The 27,519-nt window shown below is 40.8% G+C and overlaps 1 protein-coding gene across 1 annotated transcript; it reads right to left on the reverse strand.

The window, feature by feature from the left end:
* Nucleotides 1-84: 84 nt before the first annotated feature.
* Nucleotides 85-26,149, reverse strand: LOC5521930 (sister chromatid cohesion protein PDS5 homolog B). Its single transcript, XM_048733429.1, has 39 exons — nt 25,844-26,149; nt 23,710-23,901; nt 23,413-23,502; nt 22,700-22,794; nt 22,287-22,413; nt 21,891-21,971; nt 21,657-21,797; nt 21,468-21,583; nt 21,001-21,095; nt 20,678-20,784; nt 20,260-20,298; nt 19,930-19,991; nt 19,431-19,634; nt 19,245-19,277; nt 18,968-19,016; nt 17,348-17,396; nt 16,848-16,984; nt 16,166-16,396; nt 14,830-14,920; nt 14,671-14,740; nt 13,290-13,413; nt 13,022-13,177; nt 12,622-12,702; nt 12,161-12,297; nt 11,587-11,710; nt 9,478-9,612; nt 8,965-9,034; nt 8,276-8,387; nt 7,833-7,962; nt 7,370-7,417; nt 6,169-6,243; nt 5,987-6,043; nt 5,658-5,755; nt 5,022-5,132; nt 3,715-4,657; nt 3,405-3,589; nt 2,409-2,577; nt 1,690-1,818; nt 85-959 (listed from the first exon to the last, which is right to left on the reverse strand). The coding sequence occupies exons 1-39, from the start codon at nt 25,949-25,951 to the stop codon at nt 927-929; spliced, it is 5,034 nt and encodes a 1,677-aa protein (XP_048589386.1). The 5' UTR covers nt 25,952-26,149; the 3' UTR covers nt 85-926.
* Between the last annotated feature and the right edge of the window lie 1,370 nt (nt 26,150-27,519).

The raw sequence follows: 27,519 nt of genomic DNA on the forward strand, positions 1-27,519 counted from the left end.
TCCAGTGTCGTTTTGCCCTAGTTGTTTTACTACATTATTATTGCGCTATACCATCACATACATAAACATAACTGAAACACTGAAAGCGTTGATAAAAATTCTTTAATAAAGATCCCCCGAAGAGGGTTTTTGTACAAATAAAATCAAAAGCGTATATCGCGGCAACTTTTAAGATGAAGAACCGTCAGCAGTTCCGGCTATTAATTTACAAACTCTGGCTAAAGAATATATAACTATTTGAGATAAGGTTACACTCAAGATCCATGTATAGTAGCGCGCAGTGGTCCATACGTAACGTAAAATGGCAGGTAAATAGGAATGCTACAGGATTCGAGGGTGCATTTGTTTTTTATTTACGCTTATTGGATTAATTATGGAGCACTGCAAGTTACGACACATTTTTCCGAGTGAGACCTTGATTGAAATAGGTGTTTACCATATAATAAAATCACACATAAAGCCGCGGCTATTGAAGAAACATGACGTTTCTAAGTTAAAATAGCAGAGAACAAAGCCTATGGTAACAAAAGTGCAGAAGTCTTGACCCGTTCTTAATAAGACGAATGTTTTGGAATGGTTTGGATAGAGTTGGTTTCGACTCAGATTAGAGAGGATCCAGAAGGCAATAATGAAGAGTGTATCATGAATTGCTTGGAGCCCCTGGCTTTTGCTATCCTTATACTACTGTGGCGGATTATGCCAATGTATCATGAATAGATCGTGGCAGCCCATTAGCGTGGAACCTCATCCCTATTTTCTCCTGGCTCTTGTTCCCTCTTTCCATGGCTTTTGTTCCCTTTATACTACTGTGGCGGATGATGACTGAGAACCTGGTTTTGAAACACCGGCCCGGAAAGAGCTGGATACCTTAAGATTAGATTTTGTCTATACAAAGATAGGATATCTGTCTCTCTGGGGAGCTTATCTCATCTGCGTGCTCTATTGTTCCGTCGTCGTACCTAAAGGCAAAGCAAAATGATTTTGTAGATATGTACAAAGAGCAGGCCATAAACAATATTCCAAACATAGCCGAAAAGCAAGGCAGGCAATTTAATGATAGGAAAGGTAAGGTGAACTTGTAGAGGGTGAGCTAAGGTGAGACGGAGCGGGTCACTTGCTTTACGTTAGGATAAGGTGAGCTAAGATGAAGACAGTGAAGGTAAAATGACCAGGTCATGGTGGGTGGGGTGAGGTAAGATGAGGCAGTAAAAAAGTGTTGTCAGATAAGGCAAACTAGGGTAAGGTAAGGTGAGGTAAGAAGGACTAAGATAACGTAAGGTGAGTAGGGGTAAGCGAAGGTGAGGTGGTGGAGATGTGGTGGAGAAGGTGAGCTAGAACCAAGTATGGGATTGGGGGTTAGAGAGAGAACTAGAGTGAGGGGTGAAAACATAATAACGTGATTTGGGTTAAAGTGAGTTAAAGCAAGTTCTCGGCCATACGTTTTTTGTTGGAGGTAGGGGATTGGGAGGGAAAGGGGGGGAATGTCCCCCTAGGTCAAGATAGGATAATATACGACGATGCAATGTAAATTAAGGGTAAACTAAAGGTAAGGCAAAGAAAAATACTGTCGTCTCTAAAGATTTAATCTTGATTGAGATTGAGATCGTCTCTAGAGATTTTAATCTTGTTTGAGATTGAGATTGATTGATTTATTAAAATTTTAATATTGATTCTGCTAGCATAACTCACGTTTAGCACTGGAGGTGCGGTCTTCTTTGGGCTTGGTTTATTCTCCGTTTTAGACTTTTTAGCAACCTTTGCTTGTTCTTCTATTTTACGTTTCTTTGAAGGACTTGCTTCCGTTGCATTCTTTCTAGGCTAAGAACAAAACAAAACAAAAACTTGCATATAGCATTTTCCACAGCAGTCATATTGACGAAGTATCTTAAGGCTGCTAGGCACTAAAGTCGTTGTTTTGTGACCGAAATAGGAGACGCACTAGGAAATTACCTGTCTTTTTAAGTGACAAACTCATGCCAAAAGTAACACAGAAATGTCTAAAATATAAATCGACTTCTGATTCCTTCTTTCAAAATCCTTGAAGGCGCTTTTATGGGACAACGCCATTCACGTATAGGCAAAAAACCCTTAAGTTGAATATTAAAATAAATGCTGTTAGAATAATGTTAATCCAGCCAAGGCATCAAGTCAATTTTCGACTAATGTAGTTGAAAATTATATATCGATAATCGAGCAATATAAATGCAATAAATACCATACAAATATACATAATGACTATATAAATATAACCATTTCCCCTGTAATTTGGCTCAGAACACTTATACAAATAATTCATAACAACAAATACGCCATAAAAGTGGGGGACAACATGGAATAGCTATAGGAAAGGGAACTCCAGCTCTTAAGTGTCATTGATAACACGTGGTGTAGCCATGTTTTCAACTTACTGAGGTGCGGTTCTTTCTGGGGGAATCCGAAACGCCATTAAGTTCAGGACTTGTCTTGGTGAGACTCCTGGAGGAGGTTGGTGTGGTGTTTGAAGTGCTTTCTTCATCCTCGGGCAAAGAGTCAAGCTCTGACTGTAATTTTCGCACAGCTCGACCAGCAATGGGACTCCTATGGTGACATGAAGGAAGCCTTAATTTTATTCAAGTCGTCGTATGGTATTACAGACGTTTGAATCATTGGTTGCAACTGAACGCAAAAACCATACACTTTCCAACGCCAGTAACTAAATCATGCTATCTTATAACACATGCTAGTCCACGTAAACGAATGTAGTCTTAATTACTTTAAAGATGTACATACAATTCATACACTCTAAGGGATAAGGGTACCAGTCCGTTTAATAACAATAACTGGGCCATACAAAAAATCATCTATATATAGCTATAACTATAACTATAATATAACTATAATAACTATATAATAATAACTATAAAACATAACTATAATCATTCTTTTGAATAAATACTACATTGTAGTTTGGACATCTCACTTCGAGCGAATGTACTGAATTGTATTGAAAATAGCACAGACTGTTCGTTTACACAGAGTAAACAAACTAGATCATTCGCATCCACTGTTCCTTTTATTTTCTATTTATTACACTTATAATTTAATTACACATAACAGGACGATCATATAAGTAACCCTTTAACGTATTCTTCACTAACGGGCTCTCTCGTAAGAAAACGGGCCTTTTTACGAATATCTTCCTGAGAACTCTAACATATACAGTTAATCATAAACGAACAGTTCAACTAATAAACACCTTTTTTCGACTCGTGATGGTGACCATAAATGGGTGAGTTGAGTGTATTTGCAAGAGACTTCAAAACAGGGATTTGAATAGGGACCAGCAGCCCGTTAAAGAGAGCATTCAGTAGCGGAGAGTTTACTGTATCACTTTTTGCAAGTATTGGTGCCACTTATACTCTTACTTTTGCGCGAGCTCGGACGTCCCTGACTCGAAAGGTGATCTGATCGTCTTTGTCAGTGATGCAGTCGTCGTCTTCCTTCTAGGAGACAATCTCTGACCTTCTGATTTTCCAGTTTCAATACGTGGCGACCTCGATGCGTTTACAGACTTACTAGTAACTCTTTTGCTGCGAGATGGGCTCTGTGCCTGAAACCAACAAATGGATAATAAAAAATAAGGACGCCAGTATAAGCGCTATATAAATACTTTTGTTTCCATTTTTTTGGTATTTTAATAATTTCTTCCTCATATCAATCCTAAAATGCCTTTACCTGTGTCTTTCCTTTCGTAGGTACGACAGAGCCGCGAACAGGTGAGATCGCCTCAGACACCTTAGCAGACCGCCCCCGTCTCAGAGGTGATGCGGGAGTGGATGTTGCTGCTACGGTTGCGGATTCTCGTAGCCTTTTTGCTGGAGATCCTCCCCCTCTTTCTGCCGTTCTCTTGATTGGTGAAACCACAGGGGACTCAACTTCTGCCATTCCGTTGTCTTTCTTGTTTTTTCTCTGAGATGGAGCACTGCCTCTACTAGTAGACCGGGCTGATGGTGGCTTTGTAGGAGAAGTCTCCGGTTTCCTCCGCGCCCTTGAGGTCGCCCTGGAACTGGTTACTTCCATCTCTACATCCTCGGAAGTCTTCCGAGGCGATCTCGTGGTGGATTTCTTTGTCGGAGAAGTCTGTTGTTTAGCTCTGCCTATGGCGCCTTTCTTTGGGCTTACCTCTTCTTCCGGTTCGCTTGCAGAGTCAGCGGTTGTCACAGTCTTGCGGGCGCGCCTTGAGAACGCTTTCTTTGTTGCCTTCTTTGTAGGAGATGCTTGTAGTTTGGAACGGCCCCTGGAAGTCTTCGTTTTGCTAGCCTCTTCTTCTGAATCACTCCCCGAGTCAGCATTTGTAGTAGCCTTACGTGGAGATTTAACTGCCACTTTCTTTTTCGGCGAACTCAGTTGCTTGCCTCGATTTGAGTCCTTCTCTAGAGATTCTTCGCCATCAGACTCGCTCTGTTGATCATGGCTGGCATCTTCCTTTCTTGGAGACCTTGTACTAGACTTGGCAGTTGTTGCTTTAGCTCCTGGCTGCTGTCTACCCCTACTTCTTGAGGCTTTCGTCGGCAGGACTTCTTCTTCTGAGTCACTTTGGCTGTCCGAGTCTGTAGCAGTCTTGCGAGATTTAGCAGGTGGCTTCTTTGCCGGAGATGCCGCTGACCTCAACCGCTTTCTAAACAAATATGAACATATTTGATCAGTACCAAATAAACTCGCAAATGTCACCTGCGTAAAATATGCACTCTAATCCACACGTTTTAGCTCATCCTCTAAAAAAACAACGGTATAAAGCAAAAAGTGAAACAACGTAATTATATTGAGGACTTAATCTGTCTGTCTGATTCGCATTACATACAGTTTGCTACATTCGGTAATATTTTTTTCTGTATCATCATTGTTAAACGTTTGTATTTTCACATAATCGGAAAAGAGCTAATGTTCGTTAGCGGTAACCATCAGTGCAATAAAGGTTATGGTTGTCTGTATGAAAAAAGGTGCTAAATTAAAATAAAGTGTTTATAAAATAAGTGCCTAACCTTGGTGAGGGTTTTGCTGGACTTCCAAGTCCGCTCTCCGGTGTATCCTCCCCCGGACTCGAGAAGGTCGTGTTTTTATTCTTTGTCTCGAGCTGCCTTCCACGTGACGCCCTGTAAATATAATGTTTATTTTTTTAAGCACAAATAAACAATCATGACCAACGCTTAACATGTGACTGTCTTTAAAGGTATGGATTGTTCCAAGCTGTTTACACCCACAAGTGAGTGTTATTGTGTAAGCAGTGTTACTGAAGACAATTAATACAATGAGCCAGCGTCTCAAGCCGTTATTTTACGAATACAATACTGGTCGATAAAGTGCGACGAGACAGATCTTCCGATTTAACGTCTTTATTCGGAAAACGAGGGATTCTTAGTACCAACTGTGGAAGGTTTCTACACTTTGAAAAAAGAGTTGACGTGTCCCTGTTCTCTGATCAAGAGCCATCTCAATCTGTCCATTTACATATAATGCATTAAAATCATTGGCTAACCCGAGATATGGTAGTTAAACCGAGTGGGCACACAGTGTACTATCATCCCAGAGAGCACCCAGCGAGACCTGATTTTATCCCCTCCACCTTTTTTTTCACATTGTCAGATGAACCAATTGTACTTTGTGTTTAGTTGCCTTACTTTACTGCTACTTTAGTGTCGTTTAGATTCCTTCTCTTTGTGCTCGCCTTGGATGCCCTACTAGCAGGTTTGCTTGCTTCTGGTACAGCCGCCTTTTTCTGTCAATAGAAAACAGATTGAATTGCCGGTTAACGAGAGTTTGAACACTCTGTGGAACTACTCTCACGAATTCCAGCTTACCAATAGCTGTCGTTCTAAATGGTCTAAAAAAAGTGGCATTCCAAATATGGTACGTGGTGTTCAAATTAGGGAATTGATTTTTTTTTTTGGCGAGGCAGAGAGACAAAAATATACTATTGCTTGACTTGGTTAATAGCCCAATAGCTTACCTTTCCAGCAAAGAACATGAATCCTTTCGGTAGATATGATTTGTTGTTTGGTGTTGCCTGGTGAAACAAAATCATCGTTAGAAGTGCTCATTATTTCATCAAATAGTCATTTGCCTGAGAAAGCTCTTACAGCTATGTATAAATCTGGTAAAAACCATTATAAGTCGTTGCGTTCAACTTACCCTTTTCGATGGCTGAAACATCTTCTTTGGCAACAGAGGGTTTAGTGGGAACTCCTCAGATACCAAACCTGTTGCCTAAAGGTGAAGAAAGTCACCATATCACATATCATACAGTCAGAGCCTCGGGGAGGCAACAGGTATTTGCGATAAGAGAAAGTATACAAGGACTGGACAACAGTAGATACATATGACCATAATACTGATTGAATCACGTCCGATTGAAAGTTTGATTGTGGTTATATACAGCGTGTTTGATTGTGGCCATGTGGAGTCTTATTGCACTTTGCATTGGCTCCCGAACCAAGCGTTAACTGTACACGTATATTTAAACTTGTTCATTCAACGTCGAGGTTAGACTTTATTATGCCCTTATCTCACCCAATTGCATGTTGCGTTTTTCTCAATTTACAGACCAAAGATAATTAGTTTATCGTAAAGTTATTGCGGCAATGCAATATGCTGGTATGTAATGTTTTTATCCACATTATTCAGTACAAGGCCATAGGCGAGGTAACTAACGTGTAGATTGTGTATATGTGTAGATTGTGAAAATGTGTAGATTGTAAATGTGTAGATAGTGTATATGGGTAGATTGTGTATGTGTGTATTGTGTATGTATGTAGTGTTTTTACCCACCTTATTCAGTACAAGGCCATAGGCGAGGTAACTAACGTGTAGATTGTGTATATGTGTAGATTGTGAAAATGTTTAGATTGTGAAAATGTGTAGATTGTAAATGTGTAGATAGTGTATATGGGTAGATTGTGTATGTGTGTATTGTGTATGTATGTAGTGTTTTTACCCACCTTATTCAGTACAAGGCCATAGGCGAGGTAACTAACGTGTAGATTGTGTATATGTGTAGATTGTGAAAATGTTTAGATTGTGAAAATGTGTAGATTGTAAATGTGTAGATAGTGTATATGGGTAGATTGTGTATGTGTGGATTGTGTATGTACGTAGTGTTTTTACACACCTTATTCAGTAAAAGGCCATAGGCGAGGTAACTAACGTGTAGATTGTGAAAATGTGTAGATTGTGTATATGTGTAGATTGTAAATGTGTAGATAGTGTATATGGGTAGATTGTGTATGTGTGGATTGTGTATGTATGTAGTGTTTTTACCCACCTTATTCAGTACAAGGCCATAGGCGAGGTAACTAACGTGTAGATTGTGCATGTATGTAGTGTTTTTACCCACCTTATTCAGTACAAGGCCATAGGCGAGATCACATAACGCGTAGATTGCCTGTAAAACAGTAAAAATAGTCACGTACTACTACTTTTTAATTCCATTTAATTCCATCTGCCAAGTTAGACCGAATTATAATGTTTCTATGATGAGATATGAGTATTGTCGTTTTTAGTGACGTCATCGATGACGTCATGCTGAGTTGACATATCGTTGCACCCCCCTTGACACCAACATGACATCAGCCATGTTTGTTTATAACATTTATGGGCGACATGTTCTTACATTTATGGTTGAATGTTTATTACATTTAAGGGCGATGTGTTGTTACATTTATGGTTGTTATAACATTTATGGGTGACTGTTATTACATTTATGTTTATTATAACATTTATGGGTGTTATTACATTTATGGGTGATACAACACGTACCTCATTGGCTGTCTCGTTCTCTAGATACATATAACACCTACCTCATTGGCTGTCGCATTCTCCGGACACTGCACGTCTTCGGTCTGTTTGATGTTTTCCAAGAGTTTCTTGATCAGCCCTGCATTCCCAGTGTTTGCTGCTATGATGGGCTCCATAAAGAACCAAAGATATCTAGTGAGCGAAAACCACAAGGATCATGAGTTTAAAGCATATGGCGAGAAGAATAAGCCTTCGAATCAAACGTCATAACATTAACGTGGAAAAATGATCAAAACATAACATCACTTATCTCTCCTTTTTGCTCTGACGATGGGCTAACGTTTGAAACGTCGGCGAAAGTACAGAGTCATAAAACAGACCATTTTAAACTTGTGTTAATTTTTCAATAAGGGGTAGGTACTTTATATATGGTTTACTAGAGTGTCCCTAGCCATAGCCGTAATCCTTCCATAGTGAGATGGAAGATCAACGCTAACGCACTTACTCTTTGAATTCCACTAATGAGTCTTTACTTTTTGCATCAAAGTCTGGATGGTGAGCTAAGAGATGGATCACGCACGGCAGCGCGTACTCGGGGAGGATAGCATGAGAGCATGCTAAGAAAAGAATAAAAAAAACAATTAGGAGGTTTAAAGGAGCATCCTAGAATTAATATTAGAGGGAGGCGGGATGTTGTTGATGCGGGGAGGATAGCATGTGAGCATGCTAAGAAAACAATAAAAAAATAATTAGGGGGTTTAAAGGAGCATCCTAGAATTGGTCAAAGGAGGTGGGATTTTGATGACAGGGGGAGGATAGCATGGAAGCATGCTAACAAAAACAATCCGTATATCATTAGGGGGTTTTAAGGATCATCCTAGAATTAATATTAGAAGGAGGCGGGATTATTCTGTCAAAGCCCATACACAACGCATAGCGAATAGTCGAGTGCTTACAGTAGATCTATGAATAAATATTTTACCACTATAATATAAATGTTTTTAAGAATGTAGATAACTATTCTTATAGATTAACGTATCCATTTGAAAATTAGTAGTTATATATTTGTAATATAACACAGTCAACCTTAAGATCTCTCACTTATATGATTTAAACAAGGCTAAAAAAATAACCGAGTGCATTCTTTTAATAAATCCCAGAGACAGAACTTTTGTGTCCCGCCTGTTGTCTCACCTTGGGCCACGGAGTGGGTTTTCAGGTATTCCTTCCTGATGTTGATATTACGAGCAATCATCTGACGTACCTGGGAATACAAAACCTTTTTTAACATCTATCAACACACTACATGCTAAATTTGCAGCATCCATAAAGAAACCAGGAAAACAATACAATATAATCAAGTATGCAAAGAAAAGAAACTATGCAACTATCTGATGAAAGGAGGGGGGATGCCATTGTTGGTGTTGTGTCGTTTTTTGTGACAGGAGAAGTTTCCACAAATATGGTGAGGATTGTATAGAGGGCCACGAGTAAGAAAACTTGTGTGCACAACTTGAGTTGTGTTTGTTGACCAAAATAATAAATAAGGTTCACCAAAAATGAGTACTGTACTCTTACAAATTTTCGTCTTTAGTAAGAATAACAATAATTAGTCAGAGTCGAGTACCATTTCTTGGTGAACTGTATAAAGTTGAACCATATACCTAACCCAAGATAGTCAGGCATACCAGAACTTATACAACGAACCTGCGTCTTCTTGTCTTTATTGGATTCAGTGGCAGCAAGGCAGAAGATAGCAAGGTAGTCCAGTGGAAGCTTGAGTGTGTCAAGCGACTTGTGCAGCTTCTTAATGAACTTAGCTCGCACTTCAAAACAAGGATCCTAGAAACGACACAACATCAAAAATCACCTGGAACATGCCAATTGTATGTCAAGCTCTTCTGGCAATGTACAGTTCCATAAAATCCATAACGCCCCATGCAGGGAACTCCCACCCCTGAAATTACCAATTGTTCTTTTAGCTTTTATGGTAATGTAAATTGAAAAAATCCATGCTAACATATAAGGTAAACTCATGGGCCCCACCACCCCAGATATTTCCGCCCTGCAAATTTGTTGCAGCACACCACCAACAAGAATTTTAAATTCCCCCATGGGGGAGGGTGTACCACATAAAACAACAGGTGAGCAGGGTGACGCACAGGGAGGTGAGCAGGGTGCCACGCAGGGAGATGAGCAGGGTGCCGCACAGGGAGGTGAGCAGGGTGCCGCACAGGGAGGTGAGCATGGTGCCGCACAGGGAGGTGAGCAGGGTGCGGCACAGGGAGATGAGCAGGGTGCCGCACAGGGGGGTGAGCAGGGTGCCGCACAGGTAGGTGAGCAGGGTGACGCACAGGGAGGTGAGCAGGGTGCCGCACAGGGGGGTGAGCATGGTGCCGCACAGGGAGGTGAGCAGGGTGCCGCACAGGGAGATGAGCAGGGTGCCGCACAGGGAGATGAGCAGGGTGCCACACAGGGGGGTGAGCAGGGTGCCGCACAGGGAGGTGAGTAGGGTGCCACACAGGGAGGTGAGCAGGGTGCCGCACAGGGAGGTGAGCAGGGTGCAGCACAGGGAGGTGAGCAGGGTGCCGCACAGGGAGGTGAGCAGGGTGCCACACAAGGAGATGAGCAGGGTGCCACGCAGGGAGGTGAGCAGGGTGCCGCACAGGGAGATGAGCAGGGTGCCACACAAGGAGATGAGCAGGGTGCCGCACAGGGAGGTGAGCAGGGTGCCGCACAGGGAAGTGAGCAGGGTGCCGCACAGGGAGGTGAGCAGGGTGCCGCACAGGGAGGTGAGCAGGGTGCTGCACAGGGAGGTGAGCAGGGTGCCGCACAGGGGCGTGAGCAGGGTGCCGCACAGGGGGGTGAGCAGGGTGCGGCACAGTAAGGTGAGCAGGGTGCCGCACAGGGAGATGAGCAGGGTGCCACGCAGGGAGGTGAGCAGGGTGCCGCACAGGGAGGTGAGCAGGGTGACGCACAGGGAGGTGAGCAGGGTGCCGCACAGGGAGATGAGCAGGGTGCCACGCAGGGAGGTGAGCAGGGTGCCACGCAGGGAGATGAGCAGGGTGCCGCACAGGGAGGTGAGCAGGGTGCCACACAGGGAGATGAGCAGGTGCCACACAGGGAGGTGAGCAGGGTGCCACACAGGGGCGTGAGCAGGGTGCCGCACAGGGAGGTGAGCATGGTGCCGCACAGGGAGGTGAGCAGGGTGCCGCACAGGGAGGTGAGCAGGGTGCCACACAAGGAGATGAGCAGGGTGCCACGCAGGGAGGTGAGCAGGGTGCCGCACAGGGAGATGAGCAGGGTGCCGCACAGGGAGATGAGCAGGGTGCCGCACAGGGAAGTGAGCAGGGTGCCGCACAGGGAGGTGAGCAGGGTGCCGCACAGGGAGGTGAGCAGGGTGCTGCACAGGGAGGTGAGCAGGGTGCCGCACAGGGGCGTGAGCAGGGTGCCGCACAGGGGGGGGAGCAGGGTGCGGCACAGTAAGGTGAGCAGGGTGCCGCACAGGGAGATGAGCAGGGTGCCGCACAGGGAGGTGAGCAGGGTGCCGCACAGGGAGGTGAGCAGGGTGACGCACAGGGAGGTGAGCAGGGTGACCCACAGGGAGGTGAGCAGGGTGCCGCACAGGGAGGTGAGCATGGTGCGGCACAGGGAGGTGAGCAGGGTGGGTGTACACAGCCTCTGTAAAATATCAGAGAAATATCCTAAGCCCAATGTTAGGATTCAAACATGGGCCATAGAGATAAAAATTAAGTGGTAGCAGACTAGGGAACCAGGCTTCCTCACTGTAGTGGATTATTGTGATGTTTTGTTTACCTGAATTGTGAGGGCAAGCTGTTGGTAGTGCTCCAAACTAACAACTTCCTCATAGTTCAGCTCCTTCGCAATTTTTAACATTCCGCAGGCAGCAGCTAGACGAAGCCTAGAACAGTCATGTGGGCTGAAACGTACACAAAGGAACATTTCAATGTTAATTTTAAACTTAACAATATAGCAATTCTTACAAGATAACAAAATACAAGCAGCACAATGAACACAGTCCTGAAATGTCCAGAATGGCACCAATCTTTCCCATTTAAAGCGATTTTCAAAATGTCATCAAATTCAAGTGACATAAAAAATAGTATTAGTGAAGAAAAGGTAACAGCGAAAAAAAGATTGCCCTGTCTCATGAAAACTACAAGACTCCACAACATTGGAATAGCACAGAACTTCTAATTCTTATTAGCTGATTTAAAATCGAAATAATCATCATATTTGCACTGAAAACAAATAGATATCACTTTTTTGCATGCCACAAAAACTTAATTTAATGTACTGCCTATTGCTGAAGTGTCATCACTGAACCATTTTCTTGTTGCAATGGAAAACATGTACAACCATATCTTACCAGACACAGTTATTATTTTGTAGATCTCCTGCATGTACCAGCACTGTATGCAAAAGCCTTAACACAGGCAATCCAGAGTTCTTATGGTTGGACTGCAAGCCTTCTAACCAGCGGACCATAACTTTGATTCCTTTTATCTACAGGGAGAAACGTTGGAATCACCAGATAAACAGCTATGTTTAAGTAAGCCAATAAATCCAAATCCGCTTGCTTTAGCAACAAGATTTAAATAAGCTCCTCTCCCTCATGTAATAAAATGTTAATCAAGTCCTCTTAAAAACAGTGTCATACATCAAAGGACAGAGTATGCTATCTAATTATAACAACAAGGAATAAATAATCTTGTGGCTATGATAGTCCTTTTTTGACAACTACCAAATCATAGAGAATGCAAATGAAATTATATAACTTTTGATTGCATCAAAATACTCAAATCTAAAAAACTGTGATAAATGTATCACCTTGGCCTGGGTTTCTTTTGAGACATCAAAATCATCACACCAATCTTTGTCACCTTTTTCCTCAGCCTCTTCCTGTGTTTGCTGTAACGAATCAATAGTAGATAGTAATGTACTGTCCCATCTTGGTGTCAACACATGACAAGCGACAGGAGAGTAAGGAAAAAAATAGTAAATTATAATAAGGAAATATTTAGTTAGTACAAAGAACACAGCTTCGATATGACTTGTACTTTGTAGTCTGGTAAACATGTTTTGGTCTGCTGTTAATTGTCCACGTTATGAGATGTGGCCAACCTCGATGCTTGATGAAATGAAAATTAATCAACTGCAGGGATTATGTTATAGCTAGTGGGCAACAACATTTGGAAAATTGGCAGTATTCAAATATTCAACTACTCACCCGGTCTTTCACAAGCAGCTCTTTCACCACAAAATCTCGAATAATAAACTTCTGCTTTGTCTCAAACAGTGAGGGAACCAATACGGCGAGTTCGGCCAGGGAAGTGAGGTATGTTAATAGCATAGGGTGATCATAGTCCAGCGAACTCACAATATTCTGGAAGTAAATTGGTGACACATGGATAAATAATATTGTTGAGACTAGTTGATAGGGTATTTTGTAAACAGTATGCAACAAATGTTGGTTCTTAAAGGAGATAAATACTCACAGAAAAGATGCGCTCAAAGACATTGATTGGATCCTTGAATATTTTTGCCAATGAGCGAATAGCAAATTTGGCATGACGAGGAGTTCCTTTGGTCGCAAGGTTAGACAAGACAGGTTGGTAATAGCTGAAGAGAAGATGAATATGAGAAGATGTTAAACTTTAGATGTCAATACATGAACCAATAAAAAGGGCTGCAGAGAGGAAAGGGCTAGTGGCGGAAATATCCAACTATCAATTATTTTTAAGTAGCGTTCTGCATAAAAATTAAAGACAATAGGACTGTGGCAACATCCTCACATACATATGATTTCAATCATATCTGTCTTTTAGTATTTGTGAAATGCTTACATTAAAATTTATTTTAACACTTTTACAGGCAAACAAACAAATATGTTTCAGCCAATAGGGGTGGAAAATGACCAAGCATTCCTAAGTTTCCTCTAAATTTGGCCAAGCGTTTTTTCCGGTAAAATCAGTTATTAAAAGTTAGTGCATGTATAAATGAAAACAAATGTCTTGTCTATTGCTTTTTTATAGAACTTCAAGCTATAAACCAATAGAAAACAGAGATTAAAGAATAGAAAATTAACACCTTTTACATTCCATCACAGGCTAGCACTCCCCTTTTAACATCAATCATAATTTAAGGTAATTCCCTCGAATTGCACTGCACACCCCTTCTGTGCATAGTGACATGCGCTGTTTGTTCAAATATTCCAGTATTAAGTGAGCTCGCGCGCCACAGTTGTACAAGAAAACAAAGCAAAAGGTGCCCATTTTTTACTTAAAATCCCTTTGACAGAAAAACGAAATTGGTTACCCCCATTTTTTATTTGCTCAAATAGTTAAATATATACGGAAAAATGATATACTGAAAGAAGAAGTTGGCTTGTAGAAGTTTTTTGTTATAGTATAAATAGTGGCAAAAACAGTGTCTTTTAGTGTGATCTCTTAAATGTGATATGTTTTGAACGTTGGCTACTACAGGTTATTGTTTGGGAGATTTTTTGAGGATTTTGGCAGCTCTACAAACAGAACTTAATTTTCTAAAGACTATAGGTATTCTTTTCAAAAACTAAGAGTTGGGATTTTTCCTCGTGCGATCAGTAAAAACATGCTAACTCTACGCCCCTCTGTTGTGAAAACGAGGTCGGTACCCCCATTTTTTATTACAATTTCGGAAAGCCCTCAACTTCAATATTGTTTATGCCAAGTTAAAAAAATTCTGTGTTGTAGAGCTATTTCAAGGGAATTACCTTAAGTACACTACCATGGTGGATTTTAACCCTTTTCTTGATTGTGGTAGGATTAAGCCCCCCACTTTTAGGGGTGCTCTGCAGCCTGCGACTTAAATAGCTGGGGAACTTTGAGTTGTACTTACCTTATCAGCGATTCGGCAGTTGACTGCATCTCTTCAACAGTATTCGAGAGGATTTGTAACGCTAAGCTCACTGAAACACAAACATTGTAAAATTATGATGCATTTTTAATAAAAGGTAATTGTAATACCATTGCACAAATGTATGTGAGACAGCCATACCTAGCTGTGGGTCATGGTGTTTTAGAAAAACAAGAAGCAGCTCGAAGCTCTCCTCATTTTGAAAATGTGATGGGAAGACACTGGATAAGGTCTAGGAATGAAAAAAGATTAATGCATATAAGTTTCAAAGAATGCAAGACAATATATATAAGGGCAATTAAAATCAAAACAAATAATTGCATTCCAATTACAGTAAAAGTGAGGCGAACAGTAAATAAGAAAGAAAAAATAAAACAAAATTAATTTTTACTGGGTGTGAATATTGACCTACCAAAATCAGGTCCAGCCCCTTGGTGCCCCTTTTACTGGGTGTGTCTATTGACTTACAAAAATCAGGTCTTGCCCCTTGAAGCCCCTATTACTGGTTGTGTCTATTGACTTACCAAAATCAGGTCTTGCCCCTTGAAGCCCCTATTACTGGGTGTGTCTATTGACTTACCACTAGCAGGTCCAGCCCCTTGAAGCCCCTATTACTGGGTGTGTCTATTGACCTACCACTAGCAGGTCCAGCCCCTTGGTGCCCCTATTACTGGGTGTGTCTATTGACCTACCACTAGCAGGTCCAGCCCCTTGGAGACCCTATTACTGGGTGTGTCTATTGACCTACCAAAATCAGGCCCTGCCCCTTGAAGCCCCTATTACTGGGTGTGTCTATTGACCTACCACTAGCAGGTCCAGCCCCTTGGTGCCCCCTATTACTGGGTGTGTCTATTGACCTACCACTAGCAGGTCCAGCCCCTTGGTGCCCCTATTACTGGGTGTGTCTATTGACCTACCACTAGCAGGTCCAGCCCCTTGGAGACCCTATTACTGGGTGTGTCTATTGACCTACCACTAGCAGGTCCAGCCCCTTGGTGCCCCTATTACTGGGTGTGTCTATTGACCTACCACTAGCAGGTCCAGCCCCTTGGAGACCCTATTACTGGGTGTGTCTATTGACTTACCAAAATCAGGTCTTGCCCCTTGGAGCCCCTATTACTGGGTGTGTCTATTGACCTACCACTAGCAGGTCCAGCCCCATGGAGCCCCTATTACTGGGTGTGTCTATTGACCTACCACTAGCAGGTCCAGCCCCTTGGTGCCCCTATTACTGGGTGTGTCTATTGACCTACCACTAGCAGGTCCAGCCCCATGGAGCCCCTATTACTGGGTGTGTCTATTGACCTACCACTAGCAGGTCCAGCCCCATGGAGCCCCTATTACTGGGTGTGTCTATTGACCTACCACTAGCAGGTCCAGCCCCATGGAGCCCCTATTACTGGGTGTGTCTATTGACCTACCACTAGCAGGTCCAGCCCCATGGAGCCCCTATTACTGGGTGTGTCTATTGACCTACCACTAGCATGTCCAGCCCCTTGGTGCCCCTATTACTGGGCGAGTCTGTCGACTCATCAAGATCCTCCTCCTCTTCTTCATCATGTTCTAGCCCTTCAATCAAATTCTTGACTTGTGTCAGGAGAATCCTGATACATTCTGCGTCGACAAGAACAGGTGCGGCTCTGTCCAACATGGCTTTCATGGTATCTAGAATAGGGTTCCTCGCTCCCAACTTGACAACAAATTCACTCTGTTTAGGAAGAACGAGACCAAAAGTAAGCAGGGTTTGAATTCAGCACTTTCATCACTTGGGGCAACCTCAAATGCTTTTGAAAAGCACCCTTTCACTTATAATCTGCTTTCATGTTGAGTTTGGGTAAAATTGTAAATATTTTAAATTCGGCCTTGTTAACCATAGTGGTTTTGTGGTATAGGGATTTGCCAACTAGGTGACTATCAAAAACACACAGTTAATCACACCAAACTTCAAAGGGTGGTAAAACGACAATAAATAAAAGAGGAACATACAAATCCTTGAAAGAGTTCCAAATAAAACCACTACAGTTAACTCAGATGTAACCAACTAAGAACACTTTACATTAGCTAAGTTCTTGTGTTAACATTCCAGTAATGATCCTGGAGGGTTTATTATATTTTGAAAGGTTAAGCCCCTTATATCAAGTCGACCCCTGCGCACTTACCACAGCTTTAAATACTGCAGGACATCCCACATTAGGGTTTACACAAGTACTCAGCAGAGCTCTTGTTTTTTCCTCTTTCAGCATCTCAGGTAGCTTTTTTAGATTTTCTTGGGACTTGAAGGGATTAGGAAGAGTTCCTAGCAACAGACGCCAGGTCAAACGTATGTAGCATTAGCATAGACAATTTCAGTACCGCTCACGAACATGTGTCCACATGTTCGAGAGCGGTACTGTAAGTATAAGTTCCCCAGTTCCAAAGTATTAGAATGGTTGCTTTCACAAAGGAAATGGATGACACGAGGATTTACTAATAAAAATATGATATACCCTACTTCTAATGTCACTGTATTTGGCCCTGCTAAAGTATTTTGTTGCTTCAGTTCTAAAACTTTTGCCCTATTGTCTTCTTTGTCCAATAATTGGCAAGTATTTGTGTAGGTTTTGTTAACCACGGTAAACAAAACCTTGAGACCAAGTAAAAGAGAAAAAGGTTGACGTACTTGCCAATGTGATGATGTGTGACATAATCATCTTGTCTGTGTCATTACTCTGAAAAAAAAAGTATTTTAAGCTCATTAAGTCTGCAATGAAGATAAGTGTCAAGAACTTGCGCTTAGTGTTAAATGACACTGAGCTTGTTTATTATTACCTCTTGTTTTGCTAGAATTAATGAAACATAGGAAGTGATTATCTTTAACTTGATTGTTTTGTGATTGACAGTTTAATTTTCTAGTAACATTAGAGCGTTAACCGCTTGGATTAGCAGGCATTAAAATAGAAAGTGTTTCAGTCAGTGAAGGAGTGTCAGAAGTTTACAGAGTAATTATCAAGAGCAGTTTTCAAGAAGTTTTTAGGAGTCTTAACCCATTGACTTTTTTGGAGCTGAATTTACAAAAAACAGACTGAAAACAGATACCTCCCCCCCTATTCTGAGTCTTATACAGCCCGTCAAAGTCAAACACAGCTGCACCTAGTCAGCGGTATCCAAGCTTTCCAACAGTGCTTTGCGGTCCCCACTTTTAATCCCTCGTCGATGTGCTGAAGCCAGCACAAGTTGATGGTTGCTTGTATTTTTCATCAAAAATACAGCTATGAGCATATTAGGAGAGTGTCTCAGGACATCATGAAGTCTTTTGGGGCATAATTGAGTGCTTTGCTTATGGATATTTGCAAGCAAAGGTGGATTCATGATGATTTTTTCTTGTTTGGTTTTGCCTGGATGAGAAAATAATTTTCTAATGAATCACCACAGCTCTCCTAAATGCTGTCTTTTCTGAAACCAAATTGATTCCAAAATTGTTTACACTGCTATTCTGGGTCTGTATGACCTGGAATTGATTTGTTTGGCTTCGGGGTGAAAAGACTTATAAAAAACCATCTGACTTTGGGGAGAGGAGTGTTGACTGGCCCTCCCCTCGTGAATTTTCCCCTGGATCTCCCAGAATGCTTTGCAATACGTAAAGATATTTTCGTGGTTGTACAATCCTTCAAGGAATGAACATTGTGTTTTGAGGCCAAGGAAATGTACCTGGAGGATCAGAATAAAGGTATCTATTTGTGTCTAGAGCTGTGTTTGCTGATTTCTCTCCCTTGTGTGGTATTTTGAGCGTTTTATTGAGAGGGGTGATTCTGCTTTTCTCTCCTTGTTCGATTTGAGATTTGTCAAAGAACCTGTGCTATTATTTGGCTTAAGAGTAGATGCCAACACCTTGGTTGGATGCATATCTGCAAGACCATTTATCCCTTAGACTGATGCCTGAGTATCTTCATCTTGTTGTGTTTATTTTGAATTTATGAATTTTTTGGGTTGTGGGTACTTCCCAAAGCTGGTACAGGCCGGTTCAGGGGTCAATGTGTTAAAGGAATCAGATGTACTTATTAGCCCTTCAGTTTTTTTTTATTAGATTAGCACTAGATTTCTACCCTTTGATCTATGATAATTGTATATTTGTCGTAGTTTTTAATGCATGTGTTCCAACTGAACGAGAGTAAAGCCTCATTAAATCAAGTGCTGCACTGTGGTTAAGCTGGCGAGCTGGGCGCACAACACCCCGCTCGGTGTTTGCTAGCGTTGAGAACACGACAATCAGCAAGAATACTCATGCACTGACAACACAAACCTTCTCCTCTCCTACAAGCTGTACAAGAGCTGCGAGATCTGAACGCACACTATAAACAATAAGAAAAATAATATGTTAGTCTATTATATTAGTGTTTGGTTAAAGAAGGAAGGAATCAAAGATCCCAACAAGAGGTTAGAGGATATGAATGGGCTAGTAAGGGACAAGGGGTGAGGAGGGGTGGTAAAGATTGCAGTGTAAGTAAGGTGACAAATAGGGGTGAAAAAGGAAAATGCCATGGCAGTACTGAAAATTTTGGAAAATAAAAGATACTTACTTTGCTTGGCATTTGAATACCATTCTAAGGGCACTACAAAAAAAAAAGGGAAAAGAAGAAGGAATATTATTAATTCTCCCTTAAATTGTCAACGAGGCCACAATAATGCACGTCAGCCTGAATGCATCACTTTTTTTCCCCATTTTAAAAAGTATGCACCAGATGGAACAATTTTGAAATGATTACCCAACAGCGTGTTGATCCAAACGAGTATAAAGGGACAGTAATCGCTTCACTCGTTCTTCTGCTGGCAGCGAGACAGGCACAAGACAACCAGACAGCAGCCGTTCAACACAAAGCTGGTCTTCAATAGATGGTTGGTAGTACCACACTAGAAGCTTGTTTGGTACCCAGGACAACCTCTTGGCCGCTGAGAGATCTGCTGTGGCTCTAAACGACAACAACAAAACATATAGGTGTAGTAGCACAAGTAAGAAAATGGCCAGTAAATAATATGAAAGTTTGGTATCATCAATGTGATTGGAACAAGTGTGCATACAGCTGTAATCTGGTCTAAGGACAGCAGCTTCATAATCAAACCTTTAAAGGATAGTTTTGGTGCTGACAAAAGCCTTATGTATTTTCTGCTAAATGTGGTACAAAGAAGGAAGAGACGAAAGAATTGTTCTGGAAACTGATAACAAGGTTTCACTGCATTGGCATTTCTTGTCACTCTTAGTCTTACCCTGTTGTGTACTTCTTGTAAAGCTTTCCTATGCAAATCATTGCTTCCATCCTCACATTTGACTGTCAAAATAATAACAAATAAATCACACATGATAGAGGTAGGGGGTACACCTGAAGGGTGTGTCCATAATGGTGGATTAAGTGAAGGTAAAGGTTTAAGGGGTAAGCCTAAAGTGAAAGCAAATAATGGTAGTTTCTTAAGCATTAATGACAGCATCATAATACATGGGATACATACATACATATCTAAAGGGTAAGAGTTTAGGGGGTAAGCCTTAAGAGGAAGCACATAATGAAAGTTTTTAAAGCATTAATGACAGCACCATACCTTCTTGTCCCTCATCCTCTCACAAATATCTTCAAATAACTGTAAAGGATATGTAAAGTCAGCATTGACAGTTAAATTCAAGTTTATTATAAATTCAAGTTTATTATAAATTGACCCTGTGACCCAAGTGTGGTGGTAGCTTTATGGGGCTTTTATTTCTAGATTTTAACTAGAGAATTTTAAATTGGGACATTGTATAGGGATGCTATCATATCAAGGTTTTACTGCATTGGCATTTCTTGTGCTCCTTCCACCAGCACGTCGCAGGTGTTGATCTGATATTTTTGGAGGGGTGGAGCCTTTAGCGTCCTCGATATATCAAGGTTTCACTAGTATTTTTGTGGTCTGTAACATATCAAGGTTTCACTGTCCAAGTGCTCCTACGCTAGCACAGAGCTTGCGTTGAGTCAGTACTTACCTTGTCTGAGACACAGTCAATGTTCTGAGATGCTGCTTCACAAGTTCCTGTCACTACCTCTTGCCTGACTTTATCATCAGGGTCTTTGGACCGACTTCTCAATTTTTCTGTGACAATCAAGAGGGATAAAGTCAAAGCTCTATGTGTGATTGCTCTCGTAAGTGACCAGCTCTTATAACAACCACAGTTTCAAATTGCAGCGAAAACTAAAAAAGGTAATCTATGCTACCATAAGTGACTTCATGGTCAACTACGAGAGCTTAGGTTGTAATCAATGCTATCTCTTGTTTTGATAAAAGTTGTTGCTAGTTTATGTCACCTACCTGAAACTTCTGATGACAGCTCATTGTTTAAGATTAGAAAGTGCTTTGCATTTTTCACACACTCAACCCTGACATCAACGTTGATGTCCAAATATCTGAAAAACAAAAATTCAAAAGTATAAGCAAGGCCTGAAGATGTTTGGTATGGAATACATGTTCACGACACATTTAAAAAAATATGCAATAGTATTGACTTATATGAGATAAGTTCTTTTTACTGACAAAATTGAAGATGCATTGATGTCTGGGAGAAGGAAATTTTTATGACATTCTCCAGTGACTTTTCAAAACATAACCTTGTTAAGACTTGATTTTATAAGACCCTGCCTCAAAAATCAAAAACTGTCTGTTGGACTCTCTGGTTTTGATTCTTGACATTCCTGACTTTTTACAGACTTTCTTTAGTAGCAGTTAATTCACACTATAAATTCAATTTGGTGAAAAGTAGAGCATCAAACATTTTATACCTCCCAAGATATGACTGCCATAGGGACTTATTCTGAATAGCTAGCTCAGAGCTCTGGTCAGAGAACATCTGTGAGAGTAACCGGGTAACAGCAAGTCTGTCTTCAACATCAGGGCTCTGTAGAGGAAGATTAAAGCTCAACGAGAGGATTGAGGGGAAGGAATTTTTTTATCAATGATGTCAGACTAACCTTAAGTTTAAACTCTAGCTGTGGCAGAACAGAAAGAAGCACTAAAGGAGCTATTCGGTTCAGTTCCAAAATAAGGTCATACACCCTATCTGTAAGGTCACTTTCCGATGTCTTGCCAAGAGTCAGGACACTGTTGAAAAACTTATGCACCAAAAGAAGATAATCAGATATTTTGCTACAGATCAAGTCATGAAAAACTAATTGAAAGTTATAATTTCGTAGGCCAAAGCTTACCATCTGAATGAAGGGCTCTATGCTAGAAGATGTTTTCTCTACAAGGTTGGATGCAATCCGATATGCACTAGGGTTTTGGCTCTAGAAAATAAGAGTCAAGTTATTCAAGAAGTGCACAATGTATGCATTAGGGATTCTAGAACACTGAGGGCATGAAAGAAAGCTGAGCATTAAAACTGTTGGTTTATGTGGAGGGAGGAATATAAAAGAAAAATGAGCAAAAAGAGCAAAGGAAAGAGCCAAACTTATTTTGGAACAATAAACCTTTATCATCGATAAATAAATATTTTGCAATAATATTTAAATCGTGGAACTTACTAGTTAGTGACACAGCACTCAGGCTCCTCATGTAATTTTTCTTGGAATAAATTTTTAAACACATTTAAACACAGATACCTTTATTGGCTCAATGAGATTTATCAGTACTGTATCCAAGAGTTCCTGTGGTATTGATTCACTGTCTTCTATTATTGGACTCATGACCTCCACCATCAGGTTCAGTACTTTGACTGAGTGACTTTCCCTGGAATAAAATAAACACAAACGATTGAAGCACAAAAGAAACCCTCTCTGAGGAAACTGCAGAAAAGGGTTTATTTAAAAAATGTGGGCGGTTGGTTCTCTGATGATTTATAAATGGCCTTCTGGGCTCCTTTACTTAAAATCCTTGAGTCAATATCATTGACAAGTTTAATTAGAACTAATTAAATAAAATAACTTCCAACGCCTACTCCGGAACTTAATGAAACCCCTGTTGGATAGCCATTATCTTGCAATGACGTAGCAATAACATTGGCAGTCTTACATACTTCACAACACTAAAAAAGAGTTTAAAAAGCTGCAGTATCAGGTCCTGAAAATCGAGCTCCAGACAAACGGTGAATGACCTCACAAGAGCAATACTCTGTAGAAAAAAAAGCATAATTGTCAGGGTAGTAAAATCTCCGCATTTTCTTATTGATTTCAGCTTTTTATCATACAAAGGGTTCTGCATATAATACACACCCCGTTTTCGAGGTCATATTGGGAGTACAAAGTGTGCATTATATGCTGGTAAACACAGCAATTAATTAAACCGTTCAAGTAAAATCCCTCAAATTTGAGTCAACCCTTGAATTATCTAAAACCATTTAAGCCTTTCAATAGAATGTTCCCAATATTGTTTGTTATGTTTAGGGTAAAGTTTTTCTTTTCCCCCTCTAAGTTTCGAGACTGTTAATTGGGAAAAGGCGGATTAAAAACTCTTTTTGGAGCCAAAGCTTACAGAGCAGTTACCCAGGGCATCTTTCTCCCCACTTTCTTTTGTCTTTGCGCGTATGTTTGCTTCCGGTCTCTGCGTCGCCCTGGGTCCCCAAGGATGAACCCCCTAGTATAATTTGACCTATTGGTAACTTCTATGAAAGTTATGCCAATCTTTGATTTTTTGGTTTAATTGCTTTGTTTGATTTCAAAATGAGACAAGGATTTTGGATTCTGGGAGGTTGTGCAACAACAATGTTGGCTTTAATAAGGTCTTACTAACCTCCAAGATATAAAAATGTTTCTTGATATTGAGTCCATTTGGGCCATGTTCCAGTCCTCTTAGCTGACTAATGATGAGGGAGAAGACTTCCTATAGTTTGAGAAAAAAGGTTCTTGTCACTAGAATGAGTGGAAGGCATACTAGATTGGGATGGAATAAGCACATCAGAACAAGCAGTGTTGTTCATACTCACATGGTTTAAGTAAGCGACCACTGTTGCATGTCGATTTTCCGAAATATGACCAAAAATAATAATTTGGTCACAAAAAAAGAAGAAAAGGCAGGGGAGGAACTTACCCACATCTGGTCTTGGTTAAATGGTGCCTCTGGAGCATAAATCCTTAATATATCCACCAGACAACATGCAGCATATAATCTCACTCCCTTATCCTTGTGTTTCAAGACATAGTGTCGGGCCAGGAACTCAGCGGTGTCACCATACTGCTTGGCGCTTGACTGCTCAGCTTCTGATAGCTCCTCAGCTAGAGCCTGCGACATGCATTTAACATTAACTCGCTATTTTTGCAAGTGTTTATCCTCTAAGGGATGCAAAGATGACATCTCTCTACGTCACGAACTTCTAAAGGTAATTTCAAGAATACAATAACATAGGCAAATGGAAGACTAATTAACAGGGTGTTTGAGTTATTTGAGGAGAATTGACATAGGAATGGTTCCCACTGTGGCAAAAATTAACTACAACTTATCAGAACTTGGAAGTGGTCAGATCTAATCAGCAAAAAAGCAGCAAATTCAAGATGCATAATCGATATAAAAAATTCTGCTAGAAAATTAGGGAAAAACATTTTTTGTTATTATTTTTGCATAAAAAGTGATTCCTGGTAAGTTAATGAGAATTCTTGAGCTGCCGTAAGATAGTGGGCAAGTTAGCAGGATTATTTTTGGGCCTGGGGAACAAACAAAGAGTTTATCAGGGGCTTGCAAGGTGACCTTCCGGGTTTCCGGGTTTATCTGGAATTTTGAACAACCCCTAAAGGAAGCATTCATGCCCAGCCCTTCCAATTGATAAAAATTGATCATCAGAAACTAATCGAATTAATCAATATTAATCGATATTAGTCAGTTAATTATTATTGATTGATACTGGAAATTGATAATAATCGATACTCACAGCTCAAGAGTACTCAATCATATTGATTATTATCGATTAATATTAGGTTTTATCGATTTCTTATGTTTAAAACTGACCGCTGGAAAAGTCAATCTGCAATCACTATTACCACGTGAACCAGGAATAATACATCTAGCATCTCAGCGTATGGGTATGTTCATCTGTGCTGAGTAGTGTTCAGAAATCTCTTATTGAGAAATATATTGGTTAATAAATAACCTTTAGCAAAAAAATGTTGTTGCTATCTTGTATATTGCAGGGGTTTTAATAACTTTTAGAATAGCAGGCTGTGCTTAAGAAGTAGGTGGCTGGGGCCTGGAAGCATAGCATAATGGCTCGATGTCTTCAGATAGGGTATCTCACCAGTTAGTAATAAAAATTGATGAAAAATAGAAATTGTGCAATTCCTGAGTAGGATTAGATAAAGGTAAAAACAGAATAGCCATTATTGTGTTCCATCTCTTTTTTCCCATCGAAAATGGTGATGCAATTTAGTTAAAAATATAAACAGCTTGATTCACACACTGCTATTTTGTACAGAGTAAAGATAACAGCAACTCATAGGTGTTCATTAACACCTATGTTAATTAATTAAAAAATCCCTGATAGAACAATACTGGGTTTTCCTTTTTGCTTCACTGAAAACGCTATGTTTGATAAAAAAGACTGCTGACAGTTTGGGCTCAAAACTACCCATGATCCTTTTTTGTATAAATCCAAGATGGTGACAAACAACAATGCTACTATTCTTTACTGATACAAATAAGGAATATGCTTGCAAGTAACAGTTAATTGGCAAAAGGATATAATCAATATAATTGATAATTTAAATATTTTTTCGATAATAATTGTGACTCATACAGTTTCATGTTATTGATTTCTATTGATTTACGATATTAATCGATTGACTGATATTGGTTTTAATTGATAACTATCGATTATTATTGATTATCGGAATTATCGATTGGTAGGGCCGGGATCCATGGTACCTTGCTTGACAGGTGCATTTAATTTAATTTGACAGAGCTAATCCATACTACGTTTCCTGCTACATTGGAACTAACATAGCACAATCCAGTGAGGCCTGCACTCACTTAGGCAACAAACATCGAATCAACCTAGTCACGGCAGAAAACCCATATTAACAGACACTTAGACTCGCTACTGACTCCTTAGCACAACTATGAAAAGTCAGAGAAGAGATGTCAACAAATCCAAAATGTACATCATAACAATCTTGAGACAAAAAGCTACACTTAATGCCTCTCTGCAAGTTTCATTGCTTACTTCTGTAGTTACCTTAAGTTGTTGTAGTAATTCATCACTGCCGAGTTTTTCATTCAGCCTTGTGGTGCCGCTTTCTCGCTTCTTTCTTTTTGAGCAAGCGTTTGGTTCAACGCGCGGCATGATTTTGGAGTGAAGTCACGGTCTCTCACAAACCCATCAATAGGGCCGCACAATGCAATGTGAGGCTGGTTCCTGGCGCGATTAACTGCTTTGGTTTAACGATTTGTATTGAAGTCTCAAGAGTAAACCAAGTCATAGGGTCCTGGACTCTTGTTGTGTCTTTCGTTTCGAAGACAGGATGGCGCGAACAGACCATAATAGAATACTGATAGGGAAAACCGCTGACGAAACCACAGGCAACCCACTGCACTGAAACTGTAGATTTGTTGAATGGCCCTTGGCGAGCCCGTACATGCACTTCAAAGTTCCCCGTGCGCAAGTCGAGCATTTTGGCTAAGACGCCCATATCTAAGGAATATTTATTACTGAGTCTTGTCTGTGCCCGTTTTCACAAATAATAAAAATTTGTTTGATCGGAACACTCCCATAAGTACGGTATTCCTGTGTTGGCAACGCACGGAGGAAGGGAAAGCAAGACGAAGCCGTTTCCGAGTTCCTGATTTTTCTTTTCTTTTCTAGCAGTGGCTATTCGTACGGATCCATATCCCGACATCGTACTTGCCCCGGCGTATGGTACATTATTTTCTAGATTTCCTACCGCAACGAATTCTTCTAGTGCAGCTCAAACCAAAATTGTTGAAACTATCCTCCAACGTTTCAAGATTCAATGGCAAAGACATCCCACGACGTATGAAACAAGAACAGCAAAATAATCGGAAATTCCTGTTTTGGAGATGTCGAGATTGCGACACGGGTATCCTGAATAACGAAAACCAGGCCCGTACCCAGGGAGGGGGGGGGACGCATCCCCCCACACAACGGCCGAAGGTCCACTTTCGGTTCTCAATAATGCTATTTGTAGATAAAACTATAAAGCATAAGCTAGATCACTCTGGTATGTAGCCAAATCCGACAATAAACGTCTAGTGGAGATACTGCAGACGCAAAAAAAAAACTCTTTTGTTTTTTCGGGGGTGGTCAGATTTTTATCTGAGAACTCGCCCCTTCCCCCGGGAAAATTAGGTCCACTTTTTTGGGATTTCGCACACCCCCTCCCCAAGAAAAATCCTGGGTATTGGCTTGAAAACACACAGGAGAGCCGGCTCGCAGGCTACGATTGCCCAGCCAGTATTACGTAACCCGGAACTCTGATTAGACAAACGTACGATTCACGCGGCGGCTCACGTGTGTCTAAATTCAAATCTGGTATCTACTGAAGCCCATGAGTATCATGTGGGCCACTCAAGGTTTTCGTTAACAACATCTCACCTTTCGTTCACGACTTTGAACTATTTGCGTCACGACAACTCACTTTGAGTGTCACGACAAAGCACTATTTGATTATCGCTTAAAACATTGCAGGTTTAGTTCACCATATCGCACTTTGTGTCTCAAAACATCGCACTTTGTGCCTTAAAAAACTCATCATTTTGCCTTTGCTTAAAACATTTCAGTATATCGTTCACGACATTCAACTTTGTGCTTATAACATAGCACTATTTGTCTATTGCATAAAATATTTGACTTTGTGCTTTATAACATGGGACTTTGTGTCTTAAAAAATCTCG

Source organism: Nematostella vectensis, chromosome 10, assembly GCF_932526225.1.
Source record: "Nematostella vectensis chromosome 10, jaNemVect1.1, whole genome shotgun sequence".
In the NCBI taxonomy this organism is placed as follows: domain Eukaryota; kingdom Metazoa; phylum Cnidaria; class Anthozoa; order Actiniaria; family Edwardsiidae; genus Nematostella; species Nematostella vectensis.

Bases quoted from the DNA above. Each gene is read 5' to 3' on its own strand.
- LOC5521930 (XM_048733429.1), bottom strand. From the start codon at position 25,951: ATGCCGCGCGTTGAACCAAACGCTTGCTCAAAAAGAAAGAAGCGAGAA. The intron at 21,584-21,656 runs GTTAGTCTGACA...CTTCCTCTACAG, and splicing joins AGCTAGAGTTTAAACTTAAG to AGCCCTGATGTTGAAGACAG. The intron at 16,985-17,347 runs GTACGTCAACCT...GTCTGTTGCTAG, and splicing joins ACACATCATCACATTGGCAA to GAACTCTTCCTAATCCCTTC.